Source organism: Mya arenaria, chromosome 14, assembly GCF_026914265.1.
Source record: "Mya arenaria isolate MELC-2E11 chromosome 14, ASM2691426v1".
Lineage (NCBI taxonomy): Eukaryota > Metazoa > Mollusca > Bivalvia > Myida > Myidae > Mya > Mya arenaria.
The window spans coordinates 11,561,400-11,589,360 of NC_069135.1; the positions used below are offsets into that span (position 1 = coordinate 11,561,400).

The following is a 27,961-nucleotide window of genomic DNA, read 5'->3' on the forward strand; positions in this document are numbered from 1 at the left end:
ATGACCACCATTTATATAAATAAAAGTTGTTTCGATGCATTATAAGCAATACAAGAACTAACTCATAACTACTACAATGATAATTTAACAACCGATGTCAACAAGAAAGCGATGTCTGTGATTGACAAATGCAGTGAGCGAGAGTTTCACATGACTGGGCTGCCACCTCCTGCATGCGCGTGTGGAGAGAGTCGGCTACTACCCTACACTGGCCAGGGGCTGCCGCTGATTCAGCCATCCAATAGTGCGTTAAGCTTGGGTCCCTAGGTGGCAATATGGTTGGTGCCAGCGCGGAGGCGAGGTCAATTGGAGCGAGTTTAGCCGACATCGACATGCATTTGTGTATACACGCCTCATGGGTATCAGTGATACTTGTAATTAAGATTCCTTGTAAAGAACCTGTTATTGCGTACCACTGGTCGAACACTATAAAAGAAAAAAAAAGAATATATATTGTTACGAAAATATACACATTGATAACTAGAGTTAATACAGGAGTGGTGACTTTCCGTGCAAGATACACAACACATCATGAATTATTTCAGGTGGGACACCATAATATATATATATATTGTAGTAAAAGGAGGAGGAGCAGGAGTATTCAGTCCAATCTCCACCAAATATCAGTATGAAAGACCAAGGTGGCTTAGTAGGTATAAAAATCATTCAAGAATATAAATATTATCATGGAGAACCTTTCCTCCCACCTCAGATAAATAGATCCAAAATTTTAGCCAGGCTGGAAATTCTTATCTTGCCCATAAGCCACGATAAAACAAGTATCCGTATGGAACTCCCTTTTTATTGCCTTCACACAATTACCGACGCACAAAGTCGTCTGTAGTATCATGGAAACCTTGTCTTGTGTCAATAATTAAAGTCCAAATTAAATGTTTCTCGCTAAAAAGGGTTTTCACGCTGCATTCAAGAAATAATGCTGCACTCTCCTCAGAACTATTTAAAGAACGATTGACTGTTTACATAAACTGAAGCACTGCGTGCATATCCATGACAACCACAAATATGACAAATCCATACGCACATTATTTTCACTGCGCACAAAGAGTTCTAGCAAATTTATATATGGTAATTTATTTTGTTCAACTAAGGTGGGTGAAAAAGCATCTACCATTGCCGCTCGTGTCAAGTTCATCCCAACCCTCGCGCAGGGTGTTCTGCGGAATATCGTTTCACCCTACGCTCGGGTTGGGATGAACCTATTTTACACTCTCAGCTTTTGAAGATACATATAATCTCACATCACAATTTCTTTCATTTAACACAAATTGATTATAACCCTAACAATCTACGAAACATTGAAAAAGTTTTAAGACTAAAACACTAAAAAGAAGATAAGAAAACTACAGTCGATTAACGCACACCCCCCCCCCCCCCTCCGCCATTTTATTTTAGGATAAATGTTATGTAAATGAAAGTTTGCAATGTGTAGTTTTATGAGTATTACCAGTAGAAATCCTTGGTGGCTGTTTGTTCTCACAAATGAGGAAGGATTTGGTCGGACAGTCAATGCAGTTAGAGTGCTGCTCAATCGTCACGTGACCAAGCTGGTCCATGCTCAGGTATGAACAACACATGTCGATGGGCTCTGCAAAAAGGGTATATGGTGACGCATTGGTATGTTTAGCATTTTTGTCTTAAATAATTCAATGTGCAGTTAACACAATCAAACGACAAACGTGACTGATAAACAACGATACCTTATATGGATTTAACGTTTTTATCTAACTATTAAAAAAACTATTTGAACTAAGGCTGATAGGAAACCTCTGATCCTGTATAGCTCTCCGGTAGCGAAAATATTCTGAAGGCTACAATCGGAAACGATGTTGTTAACTTCCTGCGCCGAGCCATCTCCGAGGGAGCCGATGGAACCGCCCTTTATCCAACACACGGCCGCTGACTGGGCGGTCGCCACTTTCTGTGGGTCCGTTAGAAGAAAGTGAGTCCCGTTACACGGCCTCCATGCATCGTCCGTCACAGTAAACGGTTTACATACTGTACAATTGAACAATACGGGGCTCAATTATTACATGTATCTAACTGTTCTAGCTAAATTATACCCATGTAAAGTTATATTTCAACCATATAGGAATTGTTTCCACTACCAGATCCTCTTTCCTTGTGACTGTTTCTTTTATAAAATGTATAAAGGGTATGGTAGGCTACGTGAAATAGAGTTGTGTTTACTCGGGCACTTTTCCGCGGCGCAGTATTTGCTGTCAGATGTCGCTCCGGGGCAGGCGTCACCGAGGGGCTGGTCGGGCGAATAGAAGCAGGTTCGGTTGCGCGTACTGAGCCCTAGCTGATCACCACACGTTATTGAGCAGTCAGACCACTCACTCCACGACAGCCACACACCGTCCACTAAACAATTGACAATATATAATCTACTTGATAAGTATGTTATTCGGTGTCCACGCTGAGAATTTAACGTTGCCGACAGTTGGAGCCAATGCGTCTACATTATTGTGATCATTAATGGTTTGGATACTTTACGTAATTGCATGATAATAACGCAGTGTTCTGGTATACTATAACCCTTTTTTGCTTAACACTTTCTGTTTGAACAGTTTAATTGCGAGTACATATATTATTTCCTTTAAAGTTCAATAAAATGATAAGAGATATATACAGTCAGTTTGTGAAACCACTGGCACCAGATTTACAACCTCATATTATTCATTTTTATTCACACAAAGTGCATATTTATGAGAGAAAAAAATCAATATTTTTTCACATTTTTGGCATCGTTATTTTTAGTTTCAAATTGTAAGTAATTTCAGTTTAAATAGCCGGTGCAATTGAATGAAACACATACTTTATATCGAAATGTGCTTACTCGACATTACTCTGTGGAGTCGATTTATTTACATCCGGCATGTTCGTCTATCTATGATAAAATTATGTGTAAATTGACCATCTCACCAGGACACTGGTTGACAGTGCAGTTATTTTCTTCAGTGGCCGCACCCATGCAGGGCTGTCCGTGATCATGCTCGTCCGGAAAGGAGCAATTACGCGTGCGCATTACTAGTCCGTCCCCGCACGTTACTGAGCAGGTTGACCAGGGACTCCATGGCAACCAAACACCGTCGACTAGAGATGGATAATGCATGGGCTCTATCTTGCCTTAAACCTCACGTTCATATACAGTATAAAGTGATGTGTATTTGCACAAGAGAAATACATGTATGGTACAAAAAGGGCATTCATTTTCACAAGATGCATCCACTTACAATAGTAAGTGTTGTGCATTGCTATTTTGCTATAGAGGACGATCATTTACGATTCTTTTAGGACGCTTATATTTACAATAGAATCTCACTTGCATGACAATACGCGATATATTTACTATTTTCATAAGACACGCATTTGCAATAAAAACTCACGTACATTTTTATAAGAGATATACATTACCAGTTTCACAAGAGCCATACGTTAAAAATGAATAATTTCATACATTTCACAATAAACAGGCATTTACAATAGATTCTCTCGTACATGTTCACAAGACGCAGGACTTTACAATAAATCCTCTCATACATTTTCACAAGAGACAGGCATTTACAATAGATCCTGTCATACAGTTTAACAAGAGGCAGGCATTTACAATAGATCCTGTCATACAGTTTAACAAGAGGCAGGCATTTACAATAGATCCTGTCATACAGTTACACAAGAGGCAGGCATTTACAATAGATCCTGTCATACAGTTACACAAGAGGCAGGCATTTACAATAGATCCTGTCATACAGTTACACAAGAGGCAGGCATTTACAATAGATCCTGTCATACATTTTCACAAGAGACAGGCATTTACAATAGATCCTGTCATACAGTTACACAAGAGGCAGGCATTTACAATAGATCCTGTCATACAGTTACACAATAAACAGGCATTTACAATAGATTCTCTCGTACATGTTCACAAGACGCAGGACTTTACAATGAATCCTCTCATACATTTACACAAGAGGCAGGCATTTACAATAGATCCTGTCATACAGTTACACAAGAGGCAGGCATTTACGACAGATCCTGTCATACAGTTTAACAAGAGGCAGGCATTTACAATAGATCCTGTCATACAGTTTACCAAGAGGCAGGCATTTACAATAGATCCTGTCATACAGTTTAACAAGAGGCAGGCATTTACAATAGATCCTGTCATACAGTTTCACAAGAGGCAGGCATTTACAATAGATCCTGTCATACAGTTTACCAAGAGGCAGGCATTTACAATAGATCCTGTCATACAGTTAAACAAGAGACAGGCATTTACAATAGATTCTGTCATACAGTTTAACAAGAGGCAGGCATTTACAATAGATCCTGTCATACAGTTTAACAAGAGGCAGGCATTTACAATAGATCCTGTCATACAGTTAAACAAGAGGCAGGCATTTACAATAGATCCTGTCATACAGTTTAACAAGAGGCAGGCATTTACAATAGATCCTGTCATACAGTTTAACAAGAGACAGGCATTTACAATAGATCCTGTCATACAGTTTAACAAGAGGCAGGCATTTACAATAGATCCTGTCATACAGTTACACAAGAGGCAGGCATTTACAATAGATCCTGTCATACAGTTTAACAAGAGGCAGGCAATTACAATAGATCCTGTCATACAGTTACACAAGAGGCAGGCATTTACAATAGATCCTGTCATACAGTTTAACAAGAGGCAGGCATTTACAATAGATCCTGTCATACAGTTTAACAAGAGGCAGGCATTTACAATAGATCCTGTCATACAGTTTAACAAGAGGCAGGCATTTACAATAGATCCTGTCATACAGTTAAACAAGAGAAAGGCATTTACAATAGATCCTGTCATACAGTTACACAAGAGGCAGGCATTTACAATAGATCCTGTCATACAGTTACACAAGAGGCAGGCATTTACAATAGATCCTGTCATACAGTTACACAAGAGGCAGGCATTTACAATAGATCCTGTCATACAGTTTCACAAGAGGCAGGCATTTACAATAGATCCCGTCATACAGTTTAACAAGAGGCAGGCATTTACAATAGATCCTGTCATACAGTTTAACAAGAGACAGGCATTTACAATAGATCCTGTCATACAGTTACACAAGAGGCAGGCATTTACAATAGATCCTGTCATACAGTTACACAAGAGGCAGGCATTTACAATAGATCCTGTCATACAGTTAAACAAGAGGCAGGCATTTACAATAGATCCTGTCATACAGTTTCACAAGAGACAGGTATTTACAATAGATCCTGTCATACAGTTACACAAGAGGCAGGCATTTACAATAGATCCTGTCATACAGTTAAACAAGAGGCAGGCAATTACAATAGATTCTGTCATACAGTTACACAAGAGGCAGGCATTTACAATAGATCCTGTCATACAGTTAAACAAGAGACAGGCATTTACAATATATCCTGTCATACAGTTACACAAGAGGCAGGCATTTACAATAGATCCAATCATACAGTTACACAAGAGGCAGGCATTTAAAATAGATCCTGTCATACAGTTTAACAAGAGGCAGGCATTTACAATAGATCCTGTCATACAGTTTAACAAGAGACAGGCATTTACAATAGATCCTGTCATACAGTTTCACAAGAGGCAGGCATTTACAATAGATCCTGTCATACAGTTTAACAAGAGGCAGGCATTTACAATAGATCCCGTCATACAGTTAAACAAGAGACAGGCATTTACAATAGATCCTGTCATACAGTTACACAAGAGGCAGGCATTTACAATAGATCCTGTCATACAGTTTAACAAGAGGCAGGCATTTACAATAGATCCTGTCATACAGTTACACAAGAGGCAGGCATTTACAATAGATCCTGTCATACAGTTACACAAGAGGCAGGCATTTACAATAGATTCCCTCATACAGTTACACACGAGGCAGGCATTTACAATAGATCCTGTCATACAGTTTAACAAGAGGCAGGCAATTACAATAGATCCTGTCATACAGTTTAACAAGAGGCAGGCATTTACAATAGATCCTGTCATACAGTTTAACAAGAGCCAGGCATTTACAATAGATCCTGTCATACAGTTACACAAGAGGCAGGCATTTACAATAGATCCTGTCATACAGTTTAACAAGAGACAGGCATTTACAATAGATCCTGTCATACAGTTACACAAGAGGCAGGCATTTACAATAGATCCTGTCATACAGTTACACAAGAAGCAGGCATTTACAATAGATCCTGTCATACAGTTTAACAAGAGGCAGGCAATTACAATAGATAATGTCATACAGTTACACAAGAGGCAGGCATTTACAATAGATCCTGTCATACAGTTTAACAAGAGGCAGGCATTTACAATAGATCCTGTCATACAGTTACACAAGAGGCAGGCATTTACAATAGATCCTGTCATACAGTTACACAAGAGGCAGGCATTTACAATAGATGATGTCATACAGTTAAACAAGAGACAGGCATTTACAATAGATCCTGTCATACAGTTACACAAGAGGCAGGCATTTACAATAGATCCAATCATACAGTTACACAAGAGGCAGGCATTTACAATAGATCCTGTCATACAGTTTAACAAGAGGCAGGCATTTACAACAGATCCTGTCATACAGTTACACAAGAGGCAGGCATTTACAATAGATCCTGTCATACAGTTACACAAGAGGCAGGCATTTACAATAGATCCCGTCATACAGTTTAACAAGAGGCAGGCATTTACAATAGATCCTGTCATACAGTTTCACAACAGGCAGGCATTTATAATAGATCCTGTCATACAGTTACACAAGAGGCAGGCATTTACAATAGATCCTGTCATACAGTTTAACAAGAGGCAGGCATTTACAATAGATCCTGTCATACAGTTACACAAGAGGCAGGCATTTACAATAGATCCTGTCATACAGTTTCACAAGAGACAGGTATTTACAATAGATTCCCTCATACAGTTACACAAGAGGCAGGCATTTACAATATATCCTGTCATACAGTTTAACAAGAGGCAGGCAATTACAATAGATCCTGTCATACAGTTACACAAGAGGCAGGCATTTACAATAGATCCTGTCATACAGTTTAACAAGAGGCAGGCATTTACAATAGATCCTGTCATACAGTTTAACAAGAGGCAGGCATTTACAATAGATCCTGTCATACAGTTAAACAAGAGACAGGCATTTACAATAGATCCTGTTATACAGTTTAAAAAGAGGCAGGCATTTACAATAGATCCTGTCATACAGTTACACAAGAGGCAGGCATTTACAATAGATCCTGTCATACAGTTACACAAGAGGCAGGCATTTACAATAGATCCTGTCATACAGTTACACAAGAGGCAGGCATTTACAATAGATCCTGTCATACAGTTTAGCAAGAGGCAGGCATTTACAATAGATCCTATCTTACAGTTACACAAGAGGCAGGCATTTACAATAGATCCTGTCATACAGTTACACAAGAGGCAGGCATTTACAATAGATCCTGTCATACAGTTAAACAAGAGACAGGCATTTACAATAGATCCTGTCATACAGTTACACAAGAGGCAGGCATTTACAATAGATCCAATCATACAGTTACACAAGAGGCAGGCATTTGCAATAGATCCTGTCATACAGTTTAACAAGAGGCAGGCATTTACAATAGATCCTGTCATACACTTACACAAGAGGCAGGCATTTACAATAGATCCTGTCATACAGTTTCACAAGAGTCAGGCATTTACAATAGATCCCGTCATACAGTTTAACAAGAGGCAGGCATTTACAATAGATCCATCCTGTCATACAGTTTCACAAGAGGCAGGCATTTACAATAGATCCTGTCATACAGTTACACAACAGGCAGGCATTTACAATAGATCCTGTCATACAGTTACACAAGAGGCAGGCATTTACAATAGATCCTGTCATACAGTTTCACAAGAGACAGGTATTTACAATAGATCCTGTTATACAGTTTCACAAGAGACAGGTATTTACAATAGATTCCCTCATACAGTTACACAAGAGGCAGGCATTTACAATAGATCCTGTCATACAGTTACACAAGAGGCAGGCATTTACAATAGATCCTGTCATACAGTTACACAAGAGGCAGGCATTTACAATAGATCCTGTCATACAGTTAAACAAGAGACAGGCATTTACAATAGATCCTGTCATACAGTTACACAAGAGGCAGGCATTTACAATAGATCCAATCATACAGTTACACAAGAGGCAGGCATTTACAATAGATCCTGTCATACAGTTACACAAGAGACAGGCATTTACAATAGATCCTGTCATACAGTTACACAAGAGGCAGGCATTTACAATAGATCCTGTCATACAGTTACACAAGAGGCAGGCATTTACAATAGATCCAATCATACAGTTACACAAGAGGCAGGCATTTACAGCAGATCCTGTCATACAGTTTAACAAGAGGCAGGCATTTACAATAGATCCCGTCATACAGTTTAACAAGAGGCAGGCATTTACAATAGATCCTGTCATACAGTTTAACAAGAGGCAGGCATTTACAATAGATCCCGTCATACAGTTTAATAAGAGGCAGGCATTTACAATAGATCCTGTCATACAGTTTCACAAGAGACAGGTATTTACAATAGATTCCCTCATACAGATACACAAGAGGCAGGCATTTACAATAGATCCTGTCATACAGTTTAACAAGAGGCAGGCAATTACAATAGATCCTGTCATACAGTTACACAAGAGGCAGGCATTTACAATAGATCCTGTCATACAGTTTAACAAGAGGCAGGCATTTACAATAGATCCTGTCATACAGTTTAACAAGAGGCAGGCATTTACAATAGATCCTGTCATACAGTTAAACAAGAGACAGGCATTTACAATAGATCCTGTTATACAGTTTAAAAAGAGGCAGGCATTTACAATAGATCCTGTCATACAGTTTAACAAGAGGCAGGCATTTACAATAGATCCTGTCATACAGTTTAACAAGAGGCAGGCATTTACAATAGATTCTGTCATACAGTTACACAAGAGGCAGACATTTACAATAGATCCTGTCATACAGTTACACAAGAGGCAGGCATTTACAATAGATCCTGTCATACAGTTACACAAGAGGCAGGCATTTACAATAGATCCAATCATACAGTTACACAAGAGGCAGGCATTTGCAATAGATCCTGTCATACAGTTTAACAAGAGGCAGGCATTTACAATAGATCCTGTCATACACTTACACAAGAGGCAGGCATTTACAATAGATCCTGTCATACAGTTTCACAAGAGTCAGGCATTTACAATAGATCCCGTCATACAGTTTAACAAGAGGCAGGCATTTACAATAGATCCATCCTGTCATAAAGTTTCACAAGAGGCAGGCATTTACAATAGATCCTGTCATACAGTTACACAAGAGGCAGGCATTTACAATAGATCCTGTCATACAGTTACACAAGAGGCAGGCATTTACAATAGATCCTGTCATACAGTTTCACAAGAGACAGGCATTTACAATAGATCCTGTCATACAGTTTCACAAGAGACAGGTATTTACAATAGATTCCCTCATACAGTTACACAAGAGGCAGGCATTTACAATAGATCCTGTCATACAATTACACAAGAAGCAGGCATTTACAATAGATCCTGTCATACAGTTACACAAGAGGCAGGCATTTACAATAGATCCTGTCATACAGTTAAACAAGAGACAGGCATTTACAATAGATCCTGTCATACAGTTACACAAGAGGCAGGCATTTACAATAGATCCAATCATACAGTTACACAAGAGGCAGGCATTTACAATAGATCCTGTCATACAGTTACACAAGAGGCAGGCATTTACAATAGATCCTGTCATACAGTTACACAAGAGACAGGCATTTACAATAGATCCTGTCATACAGTTACACAAGAGGCAGGCATTTACAATAGATCCAATCATACAGTTACACAAGAGGCAGGCATTTACAGCAGATCCTGTCATACAGTTTAACAAGAGGCAGGCATTTACAAGAGATCCCGTCATACAGTTTAACAAGAGGCAGGCATTTACAATAGATCCTGTCATACAGTTTAACAAGAGGCAGGCATTTACAATAGATCCCGTCATACAGTTTAATAAGAGGCAGGCATTTACAATAGATCCTGTCATACAGTTTCACAACAGGCAGGCATTTACAATAGATCCTGTCATACAGTTTAACAAGAGGCAGGCATTTACAATAGATCCTGTCATACCGTTTAACAAGAGGCAGGCATTTACAATAGATCCTGTCATACAGTTAAACAAGAGACAGGCATTTACAATAGATCCTGTTATACAGCTTAAAAAGAGGCAGGCATTTACAATAGATCCTGTCATACAGTTTAACAAGAGGCAGGCATTTACAATAGATTCTGTCATACAGTTACACAAGAGGCAGACATTTACAATAGATCCTGTCATACAGTTACACAAGAGGCAGGCATTTACAATAGATCCTGTCATACAGTTACACAAGAGGCAGGCATTTACAATAGATCCTGTCATACATTTTCACAAGAGACAGGCATTTACAATAGATCCTGTCATACAGTTACACAAGAGGCAGGCATTTACAATAGATCCTGTCATACAGTTACACAATAAACAGGCATTTACAATAGATTCTCTCGTACATGTTCACAAGACGCAGGACTTTACAATGAATCCTCTCATACATTTACACAAGAGGCAGGCATTTACAATAGATCCTGTCATACAGTTACACAAGAGGCAGGCATTTACGACAGATCCTGTCATACAGTTTAACAAGAGGCAGGCATTTACAATAGATCCTGTCATACAGTTTACCAAGAGGCAGGCATTTACAATAGATCCTGTCATACAGTTAAACAAGAGACAGGCATTTACAATAGATTCTGTCATACAGTTTACCAAGAGGCAGGCATTTACAATAGATCCTGTCATACAGTTTAACAAGAGGCAGGCATTTACAATAGATCCTGTCATACAGTTAAACAAGAGGCAGGCATTTACAACAGATCCTGTCATACAGTTTAACAAGAGACAGGCATTTACAATAGATCCTGTCATACAGTTTAACAAGAGGCAGGCATTTACAATAGATCCTGTCATACAGTTACACAAGAGGCAGGCATTTACAATAGATCCTGTCATACAGTTTAACAAGAGGCAGGCAATTACAATAGATCCTGTCATACAGTTACACAAGAGGCAGGCATTTACAATAGATCCTGTCATACAGTTTAACAAGAGGCAGGCATTTACAATAGATCCTGTCATACAGTTTAACAAGAGGCAGGCATTTACAATAGATCCTGTCATACAGTTTAACAAGAGGCAGGCATTTACAATAGATCCTGTCATACAGTTAAACAAGAGACAGGCATTTACAATAGATCCTGTCATACAGTTACACAAGAGGCAGGCATTTACAATAGATCCTGTCATACAGTTTAACAAGAGGCAGGCATTTACAATAGATCCTGTCATACAGTTACACAAGAGGCAGGCATTTACAATAGATCCTGTCATACAGTTTCACAAGAGGCAGGCATTTACAATAGATCCCGTCATACAGTTTAACAAGAGGCAGGCATTTACAATAGATCCTGTCATACAGTTTAACAAGAGGCAGGCATTTACAATAGATCCTGTCATACAGTTACACAAGAGGCAGGCATTTACAATAGATCCTGTCATACAGTTACACAAGAGGCAGGCATTTACAATAGATCCTGTCATACAGTTAAACAAGAGACAGGCATTTACAATAGATCCTGTCATACAGTTTCACAAGAGACAGGTATTTACAATAGATCCTGTCATACAGTTACACAAGAGGCAGGCATTTACAATAGATCCTGTCATACAGTTAAACAAGAGGCAGGCAATTACAATAGATTCTGTCATACAGTTACACAAGAGGCAGGCATTTACAATAGATCCTGTCATACAGTTAAACAAGAGACAGGCATTTACAATATATCCTGTCATACAGTTACACAAGAGGCAGGCATTTACAATAGATCCAATCATACAGTTACACAAGAGGCAGGCATTTACAATAGATCCTGTCATACAGTTTAACAAGAGGCAGGCATTTACAATAGATCCTGTCATACAGTTTAACAAGAGACAGGCATTTACAATAGATTCTGTCATACAGTTTCACAAGAGGCAGGCATTTACAATAGATCCCGTCATACAGTTTAACAAGAGGCAGGCATTTACAATAGATCCTGTCATACAGTTAAACAAGAGGCAGGCATTTACAATAGATCCTGTCATACAGTTACACAAGAGGCAGGCATTTACAATAGATCCTGTCATTCAGTTTAACAAGAGGCAGGCATTTACAATAGATCCTGTCATACAGTTACACAAGAGGCAGGCATTTACAATAGATCCTGTCATACAGTTACACAAGAGGCAGGCATTTACAATAGATTCCCTCATACAGTTACACACGAGGCAGGCATTTACAATAGATCCTGTCATACAGTTTAACAGGAGGCAGGCAATTACAATAGATCCTGTCATACAGTTTAACAAGAGGCAGGCATTTACAATAGATCCTGTCATACAGTTTAACAAGAGGCAGGCATTTACAATAGATCCTGTCATACAGTTACACAAGAGGCAGGCATTTACAATAGATCCTGTCATACAGTTTAACAAGAGACAGGCATTTACAATAGATCCTGTCATACAGTTACACAAGAGGCAGGCATTTACAATAGATCCTGTCATACAGTTACACAAGAGGCAGGCATTTACAATAGATCCTGTCAAACAGTTTAACAAGAGGCAGGCAATTACAATAGATAATGTCATACAGTTACACAAGAGGCAGGCATTTACAATAGATCCTGTCATAAAGTTTAACAAGAGGCAGGTATTTACAATAGATCCTGTCATACAGTTACACAAGAGGCAGGCATTTACAATAGATCCTGTCATACAGTTACACAAGAGGCAGGCATTTACAATAGATCCTGTCATACAGTTAAACAAGAGACAGGCATTTACAATAGATCCTGTCATACAGTTACACAAGAGGCAGGCATTTACAATAGATCCAATCATACAGTTACACAAGAGGCAGGCATTTACAATAGATCCTGTCATACAGTTTCACAAGAGGCAGGCATTTACAATAGATCCCGTCATACAGTTTAACAAGAGGCAGGCATTTACAATAGATCCTGTCATACAGTTTCACAACAGGCAGGCATTTACAATAGATCCTGTCATACAGTTACACAAGAGGCAGGCATTTACAATAGATCCTGTCATACAGTTTAACAAGAGGCAGGCATTTACAATAGATCCTGTCATACAGTTACACAAGAGGCAGGCATTTACAATAGATCCTGTCATACAGTTTCACAAGAGACAGGTATTTACAATAGATTCCCTCATACAGTTACACAAGAGGCAGGCATTTACAATATATCCTGTCATACAGTTTAACAAGAAGCAGGCAATTACAATAGATCCTGTCATACAGTTACACAAGAGGCAGGCATTTACAATAGATCCTGTCATACAGTTTAACAAGAGGCAGGCATTTACAATAGATCCTGTCATACAGTTTAACAAGAGGCAGGCATTTACAATAGATCCTGTCATACAGTTAAACAAGAGACAGGCATTTACAATAGATCCTGTTATACAGTTTAAAAAGAGGCAGGCATTTACAATAGATCCTGTCATACAGTTTAACAAGACGCAGGCATTTACAATAGATCCTGTCATACAGTTACACAAGAGGCAGGCATTTACAATAGATCCTGTCATACAGTTACACAAGAGGCAGGCATTTACAATAGATCCTGTCATACAGTTACACAAGAGGCAGGCATTTACAATAGATCCTGTCATACAGTTTAACAAGAGGCAGGCATTTACAATAGATCCTATCTTACAGTTACACAAGAGGCAGGCATTTACAATAGATCCTGTCATACAGTTACACAAGAGGCAGGCATTTACAATAGATCCTGTCATACAGTTAAACAAGAGACAGGCATTTACAATAGATCCTGTCATACAGTTACACAAGAGGCAGGCATTTACAATAGATCCAATCATACAGTTACACAAGAGGCAGGCATTTGCAATAGATCCTGTCATACAGTTTAACAAGAGGCAGGCATTTACAATAGATCCTGTCATACACTTACACAAGAGGCAGGCATTTACAATAGATCCTGTCATACAGTTTCACAAGAGGCAGGCATTTACAATAGATCCCGTCATACAGTTTAACAAGAGGCAGGCATTTACAATAGATCCATCCTGTCATACAGTTTCACAAGAGGCAGGCATTTACAATAGATCCTGTCATACAGTTACACAACAGGCAGGCATTTACAATAGATCCTGTCATACAGTTTAACAAGAGGCAGGCATTTACAATAGATCCTGTCATACAGTTACACAAGAGGCAGGCATTTACAATAGATCCTGTCATACAGTTTCACAAGAGACAGGTATTTACAATAGATTCCCTCATACAGTTACACAAGAGGCAGGCATTTACAATAGATCCTGTCATACAATTACACAAGAAGCAGGCATTTACAATAGATCCTGTCATACAGTTACACAAGAGGCAGGCATTTACAATAGATCCTGTCATACAGTTAAACAAGAGACAGGCATTTACAATAGATCCTGTCATACAGTTACACAAGAGGCAGGCATTTACAATAGATCCAATCATACAGTTACACAAGAGGCAGGCATTTACAATAGATCCTGTCATACAGTTACACAAGAGGCAGGCATTTACAATAGATCCTGTCATACAGTTACACAAGAGACAGGCATTTACAATAGATCCTGTCATACAGTTACACAAGAGGCAGGCATTTACAATAGATCCAATCATACAGTTACACAAGAGGCAGGCATTTACAGTAGATCCTGTCATACAGTTTAACAAGAGGCAGGCATTTACAATAGATCCCGTCATACAGTTTAACAAGAGGCAGGCATTTACAATAGATCCTGTCATACAGTTTCACAAGAGGCAGGCATTTACAATAGATCCCGTCATACAGTTTAACAAGAGGCAGGCATTTACAATAGATCCTGTCATACAGTTTCACAACAGGCAGGCATTTACAATAGATCCTGTCGTACAGTTACACAAGAGGCAGGCATTTACAATAGATCCTGTCATACAGTTTAACAAGAGGCAGGCATTTACAATATATCCTGTCATACAGTTACACAAGAGGCAGGCATTTACAATAGATCCTGTCATACAGTTTCACAAGAGACAGGTATTTACAATAGATTCCCTCATACAGATACACAAGAGGCAGGCATTTACAATAGATCCTGTCATACAGTTTAACAAGAGGCAGGCAATTACAATAGATCCTGTCATACAGTTACACAAGAGGCAGGCATTTACAATAGATCCTGTCATACAGTTTAACAAGAGGCAGGCATTTACAATAGATCCTGTCATACAGTTTAACAAGAGGCAGGCATTTACAATAGATCCTGTCATACAGTTAAACAAGAGACAGGCATTTACAATAGATCCTGTCATACAGTTTAACAAGAGGCAGGCATTTACAATAGATCCTGTCATACAGTTTAACAAGACGCAGGCATTTACAATAGATAATGTCATACAGTTAAACAAGAGACAGGCATTTACAATAGATCCTGTCATACAGTTACACAAGAGGAAGGCATTTACAATAGATCCAATCATACAGTTACACAAGAGGCAGGCATTTACAATAGATCCTGTCATACAGTTTAACAAGAGGCAGGCATTTACAATAGATCCTGTCATACAGTTACACAAGAGGCAGGCATTTACAATAGATCCTGTCATACAGTTTCACAAGAGGCAGGCATTTACAATAGATCCCGTCATACAGTTTAACAAGAGGCAGGCATTTACAATAGATCCTGTCATACAGTTTCACAAGAGGCAGGCATTTACAATAGATCCTGTCATACAGTTACACAAGAGGCAGGCATTTACAATAGATCCTGTCATACAGTTTAACAAGAGGCAGGCATTTACAATAGATCCTGTCATACAGTTACACAAGAGGCAGGCATTTACAAGAGATCCTGTCATACAGTTTCACAAGAGACAGGTATTTACAATAGATTCCCTCATACAGTTACACAAGAGGCAGGCATTTACAATAGATCCTGTCATACAGTTTAACAAGAGGCAGGCATTTACAATAGATCCTGTCATACAGTTACACAAGAGGCAGGCATTTACAATAGATCCTGTCATACAGTTTAACAAGAGGCAGGCATTTACAATAGATCCTGTCATACAGTTACACAATAAACAGGCATTTACAATAGATCCTGTCATACAGTTAAACAAGAGACAGGCATTTACAATAGATCCTGTCATACAGTTACACAAGAGGCAGGCATTTACAATAGATCCTGTCATACAGTTACACAAGAGGCAGGCATTTACAATAGATCCTGTCATACAGTTACACAAGAGGCAGGCATTTACAATAGATCCAATCATACAGTTACACAAGAGGCAGGCATTTACAATAGATCCTGTCATACAGTTTAACAAGAGCCAGGCAATTACAATAGATCCTGTCATACAGTTACACAAGAGGCAGGCATTTACAATAGATCCTGTCATACAGTTTAACAAGAGGCAGGCATTTACAATAGATCCTGTCATACAGTTTAACAAGAGGCAGGCATTTACAATAGATCCTGTCATACAGTTAAACAAGAGACAGGCATTTACAATAGATCCTGTTATACAGTTTAAAAAGAGGCAGGCATTTACAATAGATCCTGTCATACAGTTTAACAAGACGCAGGCATTTACAATAGATAATGTCATACAGTTAAACAAGAGACAGGCATTTACAATAGATCCTGTCATACAGTTACACAAGAGGAAGGCATTTACAATAGATCCAATCATACAGTTACACAAGAGGCAGGCATTTACAATAGATCCTGTCATACAGTTTAACAAGAGGCAGGCATTTACAATAGATCCTGTCATACAGTTACACAAGAGGCAGGCATTTACAATAGATCCTGTCATACAGTTTCACAAGAGGCAGGCATTTACAATAGATCCCGTCATACAGTTTAACAAGAGGCAGGCATTTACAATAGATCCTGTCATACAGTTTCACAAGAGGCAGGCATTTACAATAGATCCTGTCATACAGTTACACAAGAGGCAGGCATTTACAATAGATCCTGTCATACAGTTTAACAAGAGGCAGGCATTTACAATAGATCCTGTCATACAGTTTAACAAGAGGCAGGCATTTACAATAGATCCTGTCATACAGTTAAACAAGAGACAGGCATTTACAATAGATCCTGTTATACAGTTTAAAAAGAGGCAGGCATTTACAATAGATCCTGTCATACAGTTTAACAAGACGCAGGCATTTACAATAGATAATGTCATACAGTTAAACAAGAGACAGGCATTTACAATAGATCCTGTCATACAGTTACACAAGAGGAAGGCATTTACAATAGATCCAATCATACAGTTACACAAGAGGCAGGCATTTACAATAGATCCTGTCATACAGTTTAACAAGAGGCAGGCATTTACAATAGATCCTGTCATACAGTTACACAAGAGGCAGGCATTTACAATAGATCCTGTCATACAGTTTCACAAGAGGCAGGCATTTACAATAGATCCCGTCATACAGTTTAACAAGAGGCAGGCATTTACAATAGATCCTGTCATACAGTTTCACAAGAGGCAGGCATTTACAATAGATCCTGTCATACAGTTACACAAGAGGCAGGCATTTACAATAGATCCTGTCATACAGTTTAACAAGAGGCAGGCATTTACAATAGATCCTGTCATACAGTTACACAAGAGGCAGGCATTTACAATAGATCCTGTCATACAGTTTCACAAGAGACAGGTATTTACAATAGATTCCCTCATACAGTTACACAAGAGGCAGGCATTTACAATAGATTCTGTCATACAGTTTAACAAGAGGCAGGCAATTACAATAGATCCTGTCATACAGTTACACAAGAGGCAGGCATTTACAATAGATCCTGTCATACAGTTTAACAAGAGGCAGGCATTTACAATAGATCCTGTCATACAGTTACACAAGAGGCAGGCATTTACAATAGATCCTGTCATACAGTTAAACAAGAGACAGGCATTTACAATAGATCCTGTCATACAGTTACACAAGAGGCAGGCATTTACAATAGATCCTGTCATACAGTTACACAACAGGCAGGCATTTACAATAGATCCTGTCATACAGTTACACAAGAGGCAGGCATTTACAATAGATCCAATCATACAGTTACACAAGAGGCAGGCATTTACAATAGATCCTGTCATACAGTTTAACAAGAGGCAGGCATTTACAATAGATCCTGTCATACAGTTTCACAAGAGACAGGCATTTACAATAGATTCCCTCATACAGTTACACAAGAGGCAGGCATTTACAATAGATCCTGTCATACAGTTTCACAAGAGACAGGCATTTACAATAGATCCTGTCATACAGTTTCACAACAGGCAGGCATTTACAATAGATCCTGTCGTACAGTTACACAAGAGGCAGGCATTTACAATAGATCCTGTCATACAGTTTAACAAGAGGCAGGCATTTACAATATATCCTGTCATACAGTTACACAAGAGGCAGGCATTTACAATAGATCCTGTCATACAGTTTCACAAGAGACAGGTATTTACAATAGATTCCCTCATACAGATACACAAGAGGCAGGCATTTACAATAGATCCTGTCATACAGTTTAACAAGAGGCAGGCAATTACAATAGATCCTGTCATACAGTTACACAAGAGGCAGGCATTTACAATAGATCCTGTCATACAGTTTAACAAGAGGCAGGCATTTACAATAGATCCTGTCATACAGTTTAACAAGACGCAGGCATTTACAATAGATAATGTCATACAGTTAAACAAGAGACAGGCATTTACAATAGATCCTGTCATACAGTTACACAAGAGGCAGGCATTTACAATAGATCCAATCATACAGTTACACAAGAGGCAGGCATTTACAATAGATCCTGTCATACAGTTTAACAAGAGGCAGGCATTTACAATAGATCCTGTCATACAGTTACACAAGAGGCAGGCATTTACAATAGATCCTGTCATACAGTTTCACAAGAGGCAGGCATTTACAATAGATCCCGTCATACAGTTTAACAAGAGGCAGGCATTTACAATAGATCCTGTCATACAGTTTCACAAGAGGCAGGCATTTACAATAGATCCTGTCATACAGTTACACAAGAGGCAGGCATTTACAATAGATCCTGTCATACAGTTTAACAAGAGGCAGGCATTTACAATAGATCCTGTCATACAGTTACACAAGAGACAGGCATGTACAATAGATCCTGTCATACAGTTACACAAGAGGCAGGCATTTACAATAGATCCTGTCATACAGTTTCACAAGAGACAGGCATTTACAATAGATTCCCTCATACAGTTACACAAGAGGCAGGCATTTACAATAGATCCTGTCATACAGTTTCACAAGAGACAGGCATTTACAATAGATCCTGGCATACAGTTACACAAGAGGCAGGCATTTAAAATAGATTCCCACATACAGTTACACAAGAGGCAGGCATTTACAATAGATTCCCTCATACATTTTCACAAGAGGCAGGCATTTACAATAGATTCCCTCATACAGTTTCACAAGAGGCAGGCATTTACAATAGATCCCCTCATACAGTTTCACAAAGGGCAGGCATTATCAATAGATTCCCTCATACATTTTCAAAAGAGGCAGGCATTATCAATAGATTCCCTCATACATTTTCAGAAGAGGCAGGCATTATCATAGATTCCCTCATACATTTTCAGAAGAGGCAGGCATTATCAATAGATTCTCTCATACATTTTCAGATGAGGTAGGCATTATCATAGATTCTCTCATACATTTTCAGAAGAGGCAGGCATTATCATAGATTCTCTCATACATTTTCAGAAGAGGCAGGCATTATCAATAGATTCCCTCATACATTTTCACAAGAGGCAGGCATTATCATAGATTCTCTCATACATTTTCAGAAGAGGCAGGCATTATCAATAGATTATCTCATACATTTTCAGAAGAGGCAGGCATTATCATTGATTCTCTCATACATTTTCAGAAGAGGCAGGCATTATCAATAGATTCCCTCATACATTTTCAGAAGAGGCACGCATTATCAATAGATTCCCTCATACATTTTCAGAAGAGGCAGGCATTATCAATAGATTCCCTCATACATTTTCAGAAGAGGCAGGCATTATCATAGATTCTCTCATACATTTTCAGAAGAGGCAGGCATTATCATAGATTCTCTCATACATTTTCAGAAGAGGCAGGCATTATCATAGATTCTCTCATACATTTTCAGAAGAGGCAGGCATTATCATAGATTCTCTCATACATTTTCAGAAGAGGCAGGCATTATCATAGATTCCCTCATACATTTTCACAAGAGGCAGGCATTATCAATAGATTCCCTCATACATTTTCAGAAGAGGCAGGCATTATCAATAGATTCTCTCATACATTTTCAGAAGAGGCAGGCATTTACAATAGATCCTGTCATACAGTTTCACAAGAGGCAGGCATTATCATAGATTCTCTCATACATTTTCACAAGAGGCAGGCATTATCAATAGATTCCCTCATACATCTTCACAAGAGGCAGGCATTATCAACAGATTCCCTCATACATTTTCACAAGAGGCAGGCATTATCAATAGATTCCCTCATACATTTTCAGAAGAGGCAGGCATTATCAATAGATTCTCTCATACATTTTCACAAGAGGCAGGCATTATCAATAGATTCCCTCATACATTTTCACAAGAGGCAGGCATTATCAATAGATTCCCTCATACATTTTCACAAGAGGCAGGCATTATCAATAGATCCCCTCATACATTTTCAGAAGAGGCAGGCATTATCAATAGATTCTCTCATACATTTTCACAAGAGGCAGGCATTTACAATAGATCCTGTCATACATTTTTTTCTAGAGGCAGGCATTTACAATATACTCTTGCATACATTTTCACAAGAGGCAGGAATTTCCAATGCATGAATATCCTTTCATACAGTTTCACAAGAGGTCCTACTGCAGTAACAGTCATGAATGGATCTTTTCCATACTTCTCCAGTAACATCAGTCCCAGAATAGTTTGTGCGACATTTTAAATTAAGAAATGAGATTTCAATCAGACGACTTTATCTATTCGTAATATTCTACATTGTAGTTGTAAGAGTATACATTTGCAATAGAATACAACGTATATTTTTAGAATCGGACGCATACAGCAGAAACTTACTCTGACAAATCTCCATTGAACAGTTCTGAATAACGACGTCATTTCCGGGACAAATGCGTCCTTTCGGTGAATCAGGATCGAAGTAGCAATCTCTGGTGCGAGACATAGTTCCATTTCCGCACGAAACGGAACAAGCGGACCACGCCTGCCATAACAACCATATCCCGTCCTCTGCAAGCAAGCATGGACTTCATAGAAAGATTAAGTTGTGTGTTATTTTATTATCTGTTTTCTTACAAATATATAATTGGATACTCGTCACTGCCACTGAGAACAATGCAATGCAAGTCGGTATATTTTCCTTTAGGAAAAGTGCAGTGTAAGGACGGTCTTGTTTGGCTTAACATTCCGTACAAACTGAAATTGTATGTTTGTTTAAGAAGGTACCTGGACATCCAGTTGCTGAACAACTTTTCAGTTCCGTAGACAGACCCGGGCAGTATTGACCTTGATGACCTGGCATCGGAAATACACAGTTGCGCATGCGCAGTGTGATGCCTCCCCCACAAGTGACCGGGCATTGACCCCAAGGACTCCAGTCCGCCCACAGTCCGTCCGCTGTAGAATTGTTAATGCGAGCATTACAATCAAACCTGTGGCTGACAACTAACACGAACACAGTTTGTTGCTTTTCAAAAGAAAATCTTTAGCAATGTCGTTATACTGCACATATACTATGAGGGGTATGGGATATATTTAGGAATGTCGTTATGCTGCACTTATACTATGAGGGGTATGGGATATATTTAGGAATGTCGTTATGCTGCACATATACTATGAGGGGTATGGGATATATTTAGGAATGTCGTTATGCTGCACATATACTATGAGGGGTATGGGATATATTTAGGAATGTCGTTATGCTGCACATATACTATGAGGGGTATGGGATATATTTAGGAATGTCGTTATGCTGCACATATACTATGAGGGGTATGGGATATATTTAGGAATGTCGTTATGCTGCACATATACTATGAGGGGTATGGGATATATTTAGGAATGTCGTTATGCTGCACATATACTATGAGGGGTATGGGATATATTTAGGAATGTCGTTATGCTGCACATATACTATGAGGGGTGTGGGATATATTTAGGAATGTCGTTATGCTGCACATATACTATGAGGGGTATGGGATATATTTAGGAATGTCGTTATGCTGCACATATACTATGAGGGGTATGGGATATATTTAGGTATGTCGTTATGCTGCACATATACTATGAGGGGTATGGGATATATTTTATTTTAAGTGTGCTTCATTTGTTTGATTTACTTTATGTTTTAGACAAACGGTGTTTGGATGAATTAAACATAAAAGTATGTAGATAAATGTCCTGTTACATTATTATACATGTATAGACTAATGAACGCGTATATGAATAGCCAAAGAAAGCGATATTTGAATTAGAATTGTGATAAGTACTTGCTTGTCATTACTTTGACAAGAGCCTGTACTGCATGGTGTGGTTTCAACATCCGGACCGGTGCAGTTACTTCCCATTGGGGCTGCGGTGTAGAAGAAACATTCCCTATAGCGCTGGCGAGTTCCGTTAGCACAGGATACGTCACACTCTGTCCACGGCTGCCATGACAACCATACACCGTCCGCTAGTCAGTATCAAAACAAGTTTCGTCAAACAATGATGAATCAAGTCAGATGTCGCGTTGAATAACGTCTTAACCAAAAGATTCATGGAAATGATACATGTTACTTAATTGTTATTTTAGTTCCCTTTAGGGACATTAACAATACAGAGTGTGTGGATAACTGAAGCCAAAAATAAATAAAGTAAAAAAAAACATTTTTCTTTGGAATTAATATAATCTTCGCAACATTTGCTTGTATAATAAGAAGTTTAGCAAATGTAAAAAGAGACGTTGAGATATATTTTGACATTCCGTTTACATTCAAACTTAAAAAAAATATTGCAAAACTATGAACTTGTCCTTGCGGAAAAAAGTTTAAGACTTATGCGAAGAAGTAGAAACTTAAAAATACAAAAAAAAATATCACTTTTCAATTTTCAACCAATTTCTGCATTGTTACGATCGTTCATTAATGTTCTGAAACATATACCCGCTATTGATACAGATATAAACACACCAGATACTTTGGTAGCTGCTGTATATACATGTTTACCTGGACATGCCCCGTTGTTGCACAGTTTGGTCTGCTCGACGTTACCCGTGCACACGCGACCACTCGGACAGGCGCGTGATCGTGTGACGAGACCGCCCCCGCACGAAACCGCACACGCTGACCAACCCGCCCATTCAGACCACTGACCCAGCGCTGAATGTTAAAGAAGTCATTCTCATTCAAACTGATGTAGTTTGTTCAATATATAAATATATCATTTTGCACTCATCATTGTTGTTTAAAATTGAACAAATTAAATGTTCTGTTTACTAACTAAGCTTGCCCGGGCACGTTTGATCTGCGCATGTGGCCATTTCCGCTGAGTCGCCTGTACATGGGTCCCCGTGTCGGAACTCGACCGGAAAGACGCACTGTCGGGTCCGCAGTCGTGCCCCGCCCCCACACGTCACCGTGCAGTGCGACCATCCTGACCATTCCAGCCACGCTCCGTCGACTGTGAATAAATATATGCTTTCATGAATGTTTCTGTATGTTTCATTGTAACTCATTATAATCGTTCTTAAATAACAAACAAAATTTGTATTAACTAGCGATCAACTTATTGATGAGACATTTGATACGTTGATGCAGAACGTTCTAAGGACACCAGTACTGGTTTCAACCTGATAAACTGACTCGAGAATGGCTAATATCACTTGCAGCTATCGTCATAATTCAGTAGACCTAAACATCAAAATCAATGGTGCTAGAGTCATTGTACTTGAACATGTTCCAATGAGCGGCTTGAGGGCGTCCCAAGGGAGAAGTAGACAAGCACGGTTATCCCCCAGGAGGCAGCATGTACGAATGGTGTTTTCGTAGCCAGTCGCGCACGTCACCTGGCACGCCGCATACTGCTCCCAAGATGCCCACTCTGGTGCAGGATGCGCTGTACCGTACAAACAAGCATGTAAAGTCATCCTAATGCAATGTTATGGAACGCCACATCGCCCAATAAACTACTACGCTTCGTTATGAATGAAGTGTAACGGAAAAAAGTACCGTGGTTGCCGACGATGGGAACGCCGTTACTGTTTTTTTCGTAGATATAAGTAGAATACCTTATTAACCAAATAGCACTACACTTTTAGAACATAGGATCTAATTTCACCGTTCAATGAACAAAAACCCTGAAATATTACAACATATAACATTTACGGCTCTTCATACTAGTATCAAAATTGGTTCTAGTGACAAAGTTTCCTCCGTTATATATGGAAGCCCCGGCTTGAAAACTCTCTTTTTAGTTATCACTATATGTACAAATTTTACTTGCAAAACAAAATTTGGATTAACGTATATTTATTGTTGTTCATACATCATACTCAGGTCATAAAATGTTCATTGTTTCCTCTAATATCTCAAAAAATAGGGTTGGTAGATAAGCATAACTTGTTTTCTTTTTCTTTTTTTAGAACAGTGATTCCGTACCAAAACGACCTATATCAAGGTATATTGCTATTGTAAAATGTTTTAGATATAAAATGGTCAAATTTTAACATTTTTTATGAAATTCGGAAAAAAATCCTCACCTCGCCTAAAAAGGGTAGAGTCGGGAGGACAAAATAGGGTCGGCCGTGTTAATGGAAACAAACAAAATATACGCCTAAAACGCTCTTAGGAATGATTACAAAACATCATTTACATCAAAGCGGCCAATCTATTACGTGCACTATATTTTGGTTATTGGTGTACGTGATTTAGTCGATTTGTACATAGGACCGTGATGACATACTCAGTGATCATCATCTGCTGTTTTTCTCTTAGATTTTTTTATTTATAAGTCATGATCTAATCTTAAAATGGCAAATCAAAAGAGTCACATACAGTCTCTTCTTTGAAAATAAAATGAAATCTGTGAAATTATATAATGTGTTAGCGTACCATGGAGACTGGTAGTAGTAACTGTCGTGGTTGTCGTCGTTACTGTTGTAGCTAGAAAATCGAGAAAGGTAAAGATGAATAAACACTTCCTTGCAAAAACATACAATGGCTGAGTGTAACAGATGGGTAGACCAATGCATTGGTGTTCCGATGAAAGTTCCTGTAAGTATATTGTTTAATGATCAAGAACATAGCATGCTTGAATTTTAAAACGGCAAAACGGTCGTTTTCAAAAACAATTAATTGACGCATGTCAATAATTAATTGTTAGCCTACAATGGACAAAACTCAGCTTTAATTCTTGTGTTTGCAATTTGCTAGCGATCTCTTAAAATAAAAAATAAAAATTACTTATCTACTTCATAACATCATATAAAGCTAAGCACGTGCCACTTACGACATTTGTTGCAGCTGACTGGACACGTGACTTCGGCAACGATGTCGTCATTACAGATGTTAGGGTTCGCCGCACAACCGTGTGGATCTAGATCCGCGCATGCTTCACTTGCAGTTGTCGCGGCTAGTGCATGGTGAAGTAAAAGGTATTGTTACATGATCTTCTACAGTTACAATAACTAAAAAGTTGACCTCTAAATACAGTATACATTTTAGTGACATTTTTGTTGCACTAAATGAAAACGTCAGAGTCATGTCACACTGTGTATACGTGCTATTACACATATATACAATAATAAAATGCATGCTGGATTGGTCACATTTTTCATGCGTTTATGCAATATGAACGCAGTAGGGTATGCGAGTAAATTCCATGAAGACCACTAGCGCTTTTCAGTCATTTGCTCGCTTACCCTACTGCGTTCATACAGTATAAACGCAAGAAAAAATGAGAGCATCACTTATATTTATATTTAAAGAAAATAAACATTGCGATTAAACATAAGCAGTATCCTCTGCAAATGTGTATTTGTTCTTAAAAAAGTTTAACCGAACATCATTCGTTCGTATACAAGAATAGCTGACTGTTGTAACAACGTATATCATAGGTTAAATGACGTCGCGCAAATCTAATCAGAGCGCAATATTGAAATAAACAAAGAATGTCTCCTTGCGTGTTATACAATATGAAAGTCAAGTTTTATCTATACAAAGGACGAGGCGAACGTCAATATAAAGCTTTATATGTTTTGGTGAACCAGGGAATATGTGAGTCTTACATGTAGTGGAAGCTCTTTGGTCATCAAGGACGAAACGTTGGCGTTCGTCCCTCTGTTGGCTTTGTTTCATCACTACAGATGGACCTTAATATTAAGTGCAGATACATTTTGGTTGCAATATCCAGCGACAACGCAGCATAAGGTAGCCAGGGTATGCAGTATTGATGGCATTGAGACATTTTAGTCACAGGAATTGTAGCTGCAACACTGTCACCGCCAAAACACATCTTATTAGGCAGTGCTCTAATTCCAACAACCAATGAGTTATATATCACATGATCCAAAAGGTACAGCAAATAACTCGTGAGTTGTTGTTTCTATTGTTTTGTCGTGTTTTTACGTATACACAAAGAAGTATACTTAGAAGAGTACAGTTATGTTTGTAGACAGTGATGCACTTTTTTTTAAGCTTTCATGTATGCTTTCTGTTTTCGTGTTGGTGCAAATGTTGCTTCTTTTATTATCGATTAAATAAAATTCCAATTTGACGGCTTACCATCGGCATCAGGTTTTGTGGCAGCAGAGTTGATGAGAAGAACGCCCAGCAAAGCGATGAATGTTAATGCTGGTTTAAAATAACATACATTGTGAATAATGAGTATGGCCTTGCAAATGCTCGACATTTTATACACAAACATGTAGATATCGATTATATGCACGTTTGCAGAATCTTTAAGACTTTAAAGAGTAAAATGCCAACGTTCTGATTTTAAATACAAACAAAGCATTCTTCTTGAAATCATGATATATATATATACAGTCATACTCTACCAATTTTTAATTTAATCTATATTTATATCGTACTTTACAGCGATTGTAAAGAAAGTCGCTAAGTCACTCTCGTTAGAACAGTGTTTTGCGAAAGAGTGGTCTTGTTCTACAGGGGGAATTTGGAGTACCTGGAGAAAACCCCCACTTGTCCGGCTTGGTGACAGCAAACTAAACTAACATACCCCCGCGCGGGGAAACAACCCCGGGACGCCTTAATCCCTTGCAATTGCGTTATCCACTGCGATAACTGGACAACATTATCATTTTTCACACTACGATTCATATTAATTCATAAACATTTAAGGATGGCTTCAGTTTGCAATGGCATTCTTGCAATTGATTATTAAACGCAAACATATGTTCTAAATTGTACATAAAGATATGGTTCTTAATAACGATATAATTCATCATATTAATGGTATTGATCTAGATATGTTTGTAACCGATACTGGAACTTACATCCGTGTGAAAGAATGTTATCCATTATAGCAGTTACATATGTACGATCTATGCCCTCTCAACACATTAAAGAGTGTAAGTAATAATTGGAACAATAAGAACAATCATCCTGTGCTTCACATTTC

The 27,961-nt window shown here is 38.6% G+C and overlaps 1 protein-coding gene across 2 annotated transcripts; it reads right to left on the reverse strand.

Moving 5' to 3' along the window:
- Window positions 1–97: 97 nt before the first annotated feature.
- Window positions 98–27,961, reverse strand: LOC128217681 (SCO-spondin-like). Of its 2 annotated transcripts, XM_052924989.1 has the most exons (16): window positions 27,837–27,961; window positions 27,103–27,171; window positions 26,607–26,690; window positions 25,829–25,951; window positions 25,432–25,482; window positions 24,269–24,436; window positions 23,822–24,001; window positions 23,548–23,700; window positions 22,845–23,015; window positions 21,788–21,958; window positions 21,401–21,571; window positions 2,947–3,117; window positions 2,209–2,385; window positions 1,786–2,016; window positions 1,466–1,606; window positions 98–426 (listed from the first exon to the last, which is right to left on the reverse strand). In XM_052924989.1, the coding sequence occupies exons 1-16, from the start codon at window positions 27,859–27,861 to the stop codon at window positions 98–100; spliced, it is 2,415 nt and encodes an 804-aa protein (XP_052780949.1). In that variant the 5' UTR covers window positions 27,862–27,961. The 2 variants fall into 2 exon arrangements, with proteins under 2 accessions (XP_052780949.1, XP_052780950.1); XM_052924990.1 differs by lacking the exon at window positions 26,607–26,690.